General features: G+C 41.6%; 1 protein-coding gene across 1 annotated transcript in view; it reads right to left on the bottom strand.

The window, feature by feature from the left end:
- Positions 1-10,369, bottom strand: part of man1a1 (mannosidase, alpha, class 1A, member 1) — a 31,466-nt gene that overhangs the window by 2,879 nt on the left and 18,218 nt on the right. The window contains exons 5-11 of the mRNA XM_077744247.1: positions 4,265-4,359; positions 3,135-3,258; positions 2,475-2,568; positions 1,452-1,567; positions 496-715; positions 249-421; positions 68-183 (exon numbers count right to left, since the gene is read on the bottom strand). Coding sequence (XP_077600373.1) covers positions 68-183; positions 249-421; positions 496-715; positions 1,452-1,567; positions 2,475-2,568; positions 3,135-3,258; positions 4,265-4,359 — 938 coding nt within the window. The remainder of the gene's footprint in view (positions 1-67; positions 184-248; positions 422-495; positions 716-1,451; positions 1,568-2,474; positions 2,569-3,134; positions 3,259-4,264; positions 4,360-10,369) is intronic.

Below are 10,369 nucleotides of genomic sequence, written 5' to 3'. Positions count from 1 at the left end.
GCTAAGCTAGCTGCTTAAACACTCTAAATTGCACTTAGCTATGAATATGATTAATTGTTAATCTTACTTGAGCGTCTCAGCCAGGAAGAAGCTCTGCTGCACATTGTCGTGATTGGGCGAGGCCGCGTAAACGTCCCGGACGCCGCTGTACCCCCCTTCCACCTTACAGTGGCGCTCCAAGGCCTGCAAGAAGGCGGTTCAAAGGTCAAGCCTCGACCTTTGATGACCGGTGGGTAAGAAAAAGTTACCTCCACGGCTTCCCAACCCCACTCCCTGTATTTAGGGTCGTGGGTGAACCTCCACATGTACATGTACGTTTCGATGACTTCGGGCCGCAGGATGAAGTACTTTTCGTTCTGCCGGGTGGCGATGGCCTCCACACCGCCGTCAAAACGGAACGCTTCGGGTCCAAGTTTTAGCGCTGGGTGGGAAAATGCGGGAGAACGTTAGAGGGTGGAAGGAAGGAGTGTTAGGGGATGGAAAATGGGGAGGTACCGGTTCTGGTGTAGGACTCGTGGCAGGTCCTGGCGATCTCGGCCGCTTGCTCCATCTGGTGGCCGGTCTTGTCATCGGGCGCCCCGTCGGCCCCCAGCGCCACCATGCCGCCGGCAAAGCAGGTCAGGTGACCCATTTTGTGTTCCAGAAGGCCTCCCTTCCACTCTGCGATGTATGTTAAGCCGCCACTGGACTTTCTTATTAGGTTGCTTTCGATGGCCTGCAAAATAGGAGGACAAAAATATTCATGTCAAAAATTTGCTTACATTTTATTGCATGAAATTTGTCAAAAAGTCTTGCTATGACATAAACAAAGTCTGCCATTTTGGTTTAAAGTTTTGTACTCCAAATTTAACACAAAAAAATCAGCCACAAAAAAAGACTCTTAAAAATCCACAAAAAAAAGCCATCCATTTTGACATGTAGAAAGGTGACATCCTACCTGATGCCATTAGCACCGCCCCCCTGAAAACAAGACCGCCAAGCAAGACGCTCATCCACTTTTCCCCATCTCCCTCTCGATAAATAAATCACTTTTAATCCGGTAGATCAAGAGGGATTACGGGTAAAGTATCTCCTCAAGATTAATGTTGCGTTCAAGATGCTACGTTGACATCGCACTCTCATTCATTCGTGTGTATTTGCGTGTGTGTGTGATCCTCCGTCAGATTAATCCGATTGTTGTTGTCGTGCAAAAGTGTGTGTTTGGTATTCATCGGCGCTACGCTACGCGAGCACGCCGCCATCTGCTCCGACTCTAATAACACGTCAGCGCGGCGACCGAGACGACACCGCCTTCGCACCTCTCCAATAAAAATAACTGACAATTACCCAGAGCCAAACAAAGACGTGCGAAACGAGACACAAAAATTGGTTGGCGGCCTTCCAGGACCTCCAAAAAAGTCGGAAAATACACTCCTGAAAATGACAAATGCTCAACCGGGTGCGTGGTTTACCTGTAGTGCGTCGTAATACATCTTCTTGGCCTCTTCGTCCGTCTTGTCGGACATGAGCCAAGCTTTTAGCAGGTACTCGTAAAAGCTGTCGCCCAGGCCGCCCACAGACACGTGATCTGGAAGAGCAAGACGAGGATTAACTTTCGCCGTCTTTCTTAGACGCCAAGGCGGTTCGCGGTATGTCAAAACGTCAACGCGGGTGTGCGTTTCGAGTGACGACAGGTGACATGTTGATAATGAAGATGAGTCAATAAGGAGAATTTATTAAAGGTCAATACTGGATGTATGTCTATGTTATTTTTGCTATCTAGCCAAAAAGCCTTTTTTTTGTGATTTAAAATGAAAAATCTAATTTTGTAAAAACTACATATCACAAAAAAAGAATATTAAACTATTTTACACGCATAAATGTAATGAAAAACTTCCTGCGATGTACATGTTAGTCAGTAGATGGCCCTAATTGGCCTGCAAATTGTATTCCATATATTACAATTGGAAATAGCAACACCTTATCGTCAAAGGACAGACGACACGATTGGTTCTAATTACAATTTGAAGTATTAATGTTATGGCGTGGATATCACGTACGTATTTTACATATAGATTATATCCACGACTTGATTTTTCTTTTTCTCTACTTCATAGTTAATCTTATTATCATGGTTAGCTCTTCTCCGGTATAGAAGCCATTTTGAAAGAGGATGTTTTGGATGCTAATGGAGTGACATATGCTGTAAATAGAGCATGATGGGAAGTCATTTGATAAACTAAAGATGGAAAACATTTTCTTAAAGACAGCTGCTCCTCAGCAGATGATAAAGATCCAGTGGTGGCTTTTTGGAAATTAATTTTTGGTCCAGACACCCTGAGGTCATAAATGATGCAGGCCGTGCGTTTTCATGGTAATTACATTATGAATTTTTGAGAGCCAAATAAGCATTTAAATAAAGTTTCTGTTTAGTTGTGGATGATAGTTAAAGTTGGCATTTGAAGGTGGGATTAAAAAAATATAACAACACTTACGTTGACCCCATTGGCCGCTGTTTGGGTTCAAGTAGTTGGGGTACAGTCCTTGAGGTTTATCCAAGCGGTTTAGGACTTTACGGATGTTCATCACCTAAAAACAACGAAAAAAATAGCAATGAGAAATTATGACATGGTATTTTTTAATAGATAGATGAAATAAAAACAATGGAGGACGGTTGAAGGGTTTTTTAAACAGAGCCCTTTTGTTTATTGGTCTGGAATTTTAATAGATATTTCGTCTTAACAAATTTTAGTAGGTGATTTAATGTGATTTTTAAAGTTTGTTGCATCTGTGTTTTGTACTGGTTAATTGGAGTTCGTGTTGTGGAAATTACCGTATTTTTACGACTATAAGGCACATTTAAAAGTCTTAAATTTAGACAGGGCGCCTTATAATCCAGTGCGCCTTGTATATGGAAAACATGAAAATGTTTCATTCATTGAGAGTGAGTCTTATAATCCAGTGCGCCTTATAGTCGTGAAAATAGGAGCTTTGTCTAATGTCCATTTGTGCTTTATTTTATATATATTTTTAAGGCATTCATTCAGATGATCGTACTTGGCCTGACACTTTTTGACAACCGTGAAAATGAGCGATTAACCCTACCGTGAATCGACATTACATTTTGAAACGTATTTAGCCGTCGGCGTTGGTACCTTTTGAGCAAATTCCGGGTTTCCCGACAGCTTGCTGAGGTGCATAAACTCCAAATGCAGCGTTCCGTACTCGGCCAAAATGCTGCTGCCTCCCGACGCCCACGGCCAGTTGCGACCAATCCCGCTGCGCAAATCAAAGACACACAAAAAAAGAAAAGAACAATGCGAGAGGCGTTTAAGAGGAAGCTAATTAAGAAGCAACTGTCAAAACATTTGAAGTGTGTCAAAGTGCTTAAGGAAATACTTTTCTTTTTTACAAAGAGCAGATAAAATATATTTCCACCTCTACCGGAGCAAAGTTAGGCGACTAAACCAGCTTGTTATCTCCCTGTTGCAGTTAGCCGGTTTTCCTTTGACGTTTTCTTTGGGGCTTTTTCCTTTCTTTCCACACGGAGTGACACCTAAAGGTCGTTTCGCCGTAACGTTTGGAGACGGTAAAGAGTCAAAAACTCTCAGTCGGAAAGTCACGCTGGCTTTAAAAAAGGCTTTAAAATGTTAACTTTTGGGATTAAAAGTTCAATGGCCGAGTTAGCTTCACGTTAGTCAGCATGTGTCGGCTTTTGGGCAAGGATGCTAACCACTTAGCTGCGAGATAGTGAAGAAAATATTGCATTCTGTAGATAAATACTTCAAAATAAGGGCTGTTTTTTGCACCAAGAATGAATTTGAGCTGACGCTTAAAAATTATAATAATAATACACAACGAAGAGGAAAATAAATGGATTTTTAATCGCATTTTTAGTGCTAATAGTAATGTAGAGTGAATTGGACCACCTTGATGTAAACAGAACTCTATTTGTAACGGCACATTTATTCCCATGACGACTGCGATTTTAATTAGCGCCTGACAAACCGCCGAGTGTCGCCGTGTACTCGTTGTGGGCCCGTGGGTATTGGTTAAAAAAAAAACGGGAACAGAAAGGAGGATGATTGTTCTTTTAGCGATTTATTGTTCACAGAAGTGAAGCAAAATGAATGGAGGCCACTGAAGGGATAAAATTGGCAAGCTAACATCTGTGGGTTTGGCGTTTTTTTCGTTAGATTGAGACGTTCGTACATTGCAATTAATCGGCTGTTAGCTTGGTGTAGTTAGCTTGCTATGGAAAGTGTTTTTAGCATGGTGGTCTTACCTTTTGAGGTTGAGTAGAGCCCACGGGATTCCGGTGGGGGTTTTAAATGCAGGCAGCAGTTTTTCACCCAGTTCCACTGCTTTTCTGCGGTAAACCTGCCAACCAGAGAAACACAAGAGTCATTATTTGCAGTAAACTAACAATAAACTTGTACTTTTTCGTTGTAAAAAAAACAACCAGTGAGCCTTACCAGAGTGATTCCATCAATTTATTTTCTTATTCTAAACACATTTCACACTGTTAAGTTCAAAGTAATAAGAAATACAAATTAGTTTTGCAGTGTTTATGACTATTTTGTTGATGAATACTTATTTTAGAGTTATAAATTGGCATTTTGATGGACTCAATTGTGCTGGGAAAATTATAATATTAATCCATGCAGGTTTGCATTGAAGATTGAGTTGTTGTTTTTTTAAATTGGTGCTGATTTTACTTAAAAAGACAAAAATAACTACAGATATTATTTCCATACTTAACATAAGGGTATCCTGGTTCGAATCCTAAATTCCCTGAAAACATAAAATATTAAAAACAAACTTTTCCTCATGCAAGACCACTCATTTGAAGACTTGTTTTTCAGAGAACACAATACTGCGTTCTGACCAAGTTTGAGTCCAAGTCAAAACCCGTCTTTTTACGATGCCTCCCTGACATCAACTTGTTCAAGCTTCTTGGCTACTCGGTGGCACGGCGGATGCCAAATTACCCCTCAGCAAGTGTGCGAGTGCGTAACGAGGTGTCAGAGCCCGCTGATTAATGCCTTTAATAACGCGGCGAGCACACGGCGGGGTGGAATAAAAACACTCGCCGGGACTGACGGGAGAAACATTCCAACGCCCCGCGTCCGACCGAGGCGGCCTTCACGCCGCCGCGTGCCAAAGCCGCTTTAATAAGCAAATGAATTATTCAGCATGGCGAGATTGTGAGCCGTATTATACGCACCTAAAAAGAAAATTAAGAACATGGTGAGACGTTTAGACAAACATGTAAAAGAATTTGTTCAGATTTCAAAACCTGCAAAAATCGGTATCAAATTTTCAACCTAAAAATGATTCAAAAAAATATTAGTGCATATTAAAAACCTAAAAGACTTGAATTTTTTCAATGGCTCAAAGTGTAACAAGTTGAAGATACATTTTTAAATGGGTTTGAATGGTTAAAACTGTGTTGAATTGTAAGATGGTAGTACAAATATGTATTTGTTAAGAATTGAAAAGATGCAAATTCACGACTCGCCGACCTTCAAAGAGCGTCCTCCAAAGACACGCCGGAGGGCAAAACTTTGCTCGCCGCCTCCGACCGACTTCCAGAGGAATGAAAAAGTAGGACGCCCCTTTTTTCTCTTTTTCCCAGTCCACATTTATTATCCGTCAGGCTTTGAAAACGTCGGTCGGTCGGTCGCTCTATCGTTCCACATTTGCTGAGCTGAAACACAAGCGTGGCTTTAACTTTCCCTTTTATTGTTTGGATGCACTTCCAGATGACCTTCTAATCAGAAGGGATGGAAAATGGAAGGTCGTAAAGAAGCTTCCGTCCCGTTTACGACCGCCTCCTCTTCTTTCAAACCCGTCTACGTAGATCAGCGTTTCCCAACTACTGTGCCGCAATCCAATTTCAGCCAAAAAATATGACGCTATTAACGACAAATAATGAAGTTTGCCCGGGGTAGATGCCGAGCGTACAACTGTGTATTAATAATTCCAAACGGACCACAGGAGTAAAGTGGAATGGGTTTTTTCCCTTTTCCATCCATTTGTTTCACTTCAGGAATTGGGGATATTTTGCTATTTCTTCTGTTATCCACAGCCTTGAGTCTTGCTGATTATTTACCATTTTTCCACCTTAGTATAGTTGGGAATCGCATTTTTTTCCCTTTTCCATCCATTTGTTTAGCGCTTTTTCCATCTCAAAAAGGGGGTCTCTTGGTGGTTCCTTCAGTTTTCCAGTTTGTTGCTGATTCATGACCATTTTGTTCACCTGACAGAGTATAGTTGGGAATAGAATTTTTTCCCTTTTCCATCCATTTGTTCAGTCTCTTTTCAACTGAGAAATTTGGTGATCCTTCAGTTTTCCACAACCTGGTGCTACTTTGTTACAATTTTTCTACACATGACAGGGTCACATTTTTTCCCTTTTCCATCCATTGGTTTCACGTCAGGAATTGGTTGTCTTTTGCCGATACTTCAGTTTTCCACTATTTCTTGCTGATTCCTGAAGACTTTTCCACCTGGCAGAGTAAAGTTTGAAATTGCATTTTTTTTCCCATTTCCATCCATTTGTTTAGCCTTTCTTCAACACAGAAATTTTGGTGATCCTTCAGTTTTCCACGGCCTGTTGCTACTTGGTTACCATTCTTCTCCACCCGACTGAGTATAGTTGTGAGTTGCATTTTTTCCCTTTTCCATCCATTTGTTTCACATCAGGAATCATCAGGTCTTTTGCCTATACTTCAGTTTTCCACTGCCTGTTGCTGATTCCTTCCCATTTTGTTTTCCTCCACCTGAGTGTAGTTAGGAATCGCATTTTTTCCCTTTTCCGACAATTTGTTTCCATTTTCCTTCATTTTACTTTCAACGTCTCCTGCAGGCAGCATCAATTGTAACTTTTGGTGGACGCAGAAAGCGCTCGGGTGCAAGACAGCAAGACAGCTTTGCACCCAGGAGAAGCCTGCTGTTGGTTTGTACGCCGCGCCAGTTCTTTTCCTCTCTCTCGGCGGCTTTATTAGCTTCCTTCAAGGCGGCGAGAACAAGTCAAGCTCAAAGAGCGTCGGAATTAAAAGCTACGGTGGTGGAAGTACGCCCAGTTAGCCAAGCGGAACCCTACTTGTCTTCGGAAACATTTGTATTCTCAAATGATTCGGTCATCCTGGTCCTCACGAGGTTGCCGAAGGTGATTTTTGGAAATCTCTCCATTCCTGCAAAAATGCCATATTTTTTGCTTGTGTGTCATAAATGATTCATAGCCAAAATAGCTTTCTGGGATGCCGCTTTGACTTTTGCAACTATATCGTATTTTGCCAGAAGTGACGTCAAACATTGGAGGGCGCCAAGAGTGGTCATTTGGCTCCAAGATGATCAGGTTGTGAATTTTTTATCTCTACTTTTATGAAAGGAAAAATGGTCAAATGTAACTTGAAACATTGCCTTCGGGCCATAAATGCCATCAATTGATTCCATTTTGCGCCATAAGAAATGTTGTAAAATACTTTTGACTTTGAGTAGACCTTCTCCGTCCACCAAGACCAAACAAGACAAATTTGCATGGTCTTCAATCTGCATGGATCAAATAAAATACAGTATTGTAGATGTTAAAGTCTTTTTTTCCTGAATTGTTCACAGTTCCAGTGAATATAGTTTTGGCTAACTCCCACAAGCTAGCAAACAAATGAGCAAAAATGAGAAATGCAGTTGGTGCGGGTTATAAAATTGAGCCATAAAATGATGAAAATTCACAAGCTGCCTGTAAAAATGCAAATAATTTGGTATTACCGCAGAAAGTCCGATCTTGCAAGAGCCAAACATCGATTGTGAAGGCAGTCCAAAGTCAACCGTGGCGTTTTTCGCCAAAGTCGAGCAGAGGAAAGTTCCGTAATGGCCTGATGGCGAAAGCTTGCAGCCCCCGGGCCAGGCCGCGGGAGAGCGCCGCCCTTTTAAAAGGCAAGCGTCCCGGCTTAAAAGCCAGTGGACGACGCACGCGCGCTTGACATTTCAAGTGGCGGACGCCAAAAGAAAGTGTTTTGGGGCGCAGCGTTTAGCCGAACAGCTCGGAAATGAGCGCAAAAAAGCCTCCGGGCAGTCCCACGCCAAGGGACCTAAAACGGGTTGCTGATGCATTTCTTTAAAAGTTGGAAAAATGTTTGGGACTTGCCTGAAATTAGTTTAAGGACAAATTGTCTTTAAAAATGTGTCCTGCCAGTTTTCCAGTACAAATGTGCACTTCACTATTTATCTATGTTGTCGACTACTTATTATGTATTGATATTTTTATTGTAATGATATATATATATTGCTTTTTATCTGTTAATTTAGTTTGTTGTTATTTGAGCACTTACCTACTTATTTATATTGTTGACTAATTATGTATTGATGGATTAATATATATTTGTCTCTGTTTATTGTTGTTGTTATTTGTATTTATGTTGTTGACTAATGCTGGATTATGTTGACTACTTATAGTTATTATTTTTAAGATTATTTATATGTCTATTTGTTATTTGTGCACTTGGTGAAGTTTAAAATCTCATTCTACTTGTAATGTAATGACAATAAAAGCATCTCATTGAAAAGAGGAGGCGGAAAAACAGTAAATTTCGACGCAAGATGAAATCAAAGCCTCTCCGCAATGACACGATTCGCCGTTTTGCTCAGCGCGCCGGAAGACAAGCCGCCAAAATACATCAAGGAAAGAAAGACGAGTCCCGTAGTGCGCCGAGACCGACGGCGGCAACGTACGGAAAGCACAAATAAGAAGCAATCGCCTAAAACCTTGACGATAGGCCGAGAGTCGGATGATGGAAAGCCAGGCGGCGCCGACGTCCTGATGGCGCCGGTGATAAAGCGACTTTACGGGCGGAAGAAGAAGAAATCAGCAAAGGAGGAGCTTTGACGGGCCGGAAAAACAACAACAACAAACTCATAAAATGGGAGTTTATGTCCCAGAAGACTGCTATGCTTTTTACAATACTTTTGGGAAAGTAGACAAAAGGACAGAAGGAGGTCACAGATTTTGGAAAATTGGGATTTTGGTGTTCCTAAAAAATGTCTAAAAATATTAGAGCAACTGAAAGCCTTGAAATGAATAAAAATGATTTTAAAAAATCAAAATAAACAGCCCAAAATCGAGATTAAGTTACCTCAAGTCTACGAAAATTGAGCCAAAATGGCCTCTCACAATCCCCACTCCAAATCCATCGTCTCAATTCCAAGTACGACAATGACCTTCCCGACATTTCCAATCTTTTCCGCCAATTTTTTTCCTCCTCCCTCCCGCGAATATGTCAGAGTCGTTAGCCAGGCGCTAACCGCCATTCTGAACCACTCCGCCGAGTGACCTTCATCGGCGGAGAAGGCCACCAATCAGCCGCCTTCGCCGGACGAGCGAGGGGCGGCGTGCGATGACTTTTGAGTGCTGCGTATTGATTGGCTCATTAAAAAAAAAAGTACTGAGGAGGGATAACGAGTGTCACAGTTTGCTCTGGCGACGGGCGCCATCCTTTCGCTACTACCTGCGCCCATTCCCGTCAAGAGTTTTCCGTCCCGGTTTCTAAACGCCAATCAAAGCTTTTTAATCCTTCAAAATGATTATTAACATTATTCATAGCTCACGTGCTGTTATTCCAAGTCGAAATTTACATTTTTTTCCCTCACCTCGACACTTTTAAGTATCTTTTTTCGGAGAGCAGCCTGATTTTTACGTCGTGGGTGCGCCTATTAAATTCGTAGCAAACAATACGATTTATTTTCACGAGCATCCTCAAAGAGTTTTTACGAGCGGCAGCGGTAACAAGAAAAAAAACAAAAAAGACGTCTGGCGTGGTCTTTTTGTTCATCTTTGGGCTCGCGAGCGAACAAACGGGGGGGTGAAGGAGACGCGAGCAAACACGCTCGTTGACTTGTGATTTGTTCGTATGGGCGGCGCCAGCCAATGTTTCCCTACAGGAAGGCAATGAAATTGGATGTAATGAGTTGAGGGGGTTTCCGACGTTTATGAGCTGTACAAAGTGAGAGATATTAACAACGGGTAATGGAAAATCTCTTTTATCTGTTATTTCCCTGCTCCAAATTTGCCATTGGTCTCATAAGACTTGGCTTAATTAGATGACATGACAGGAATTTACACAATTACAAGCTATGGAAAGCAACATACATTTCTAATTAGCCCAAAATAATTTTACCAGTGATGCTAAGCGTCCACAAAACACACTAAAAATGGTAAGACATTTTTTGTAATAATTTTGTATGACAGAATGCTTTAAAATCTTCAAGTCTAAAGTCGAAAAGACGCCAAGAGAGGAAAGCAAAGATGTAGCAAGGCCTCACAGACACGAAATGAAGCTAAAAGGCAGAACAACATGGCCAATCAAGGCTGCAGTCAAATCTCTGGTGA

Source organism: Stigmatopora nigra, chromosome 2 (assembly GCF_051989575.1).
Source record: "Stigmatopora nigra isolate UIUO_SnigA chromosome 2, RoL_Snig_1.1, whole genome shotgun sequence".
Classification (NCBI taxonomy): Eukaryota; Metazoa; Chordata; class Actinopteri; order Syngnathiformes; family Syngnathidae; genus Stigmatopora; species Stigmatopora nigra.
This window is presented reverse-complemented; position numbering and strand designations above follow the sequence as displayed.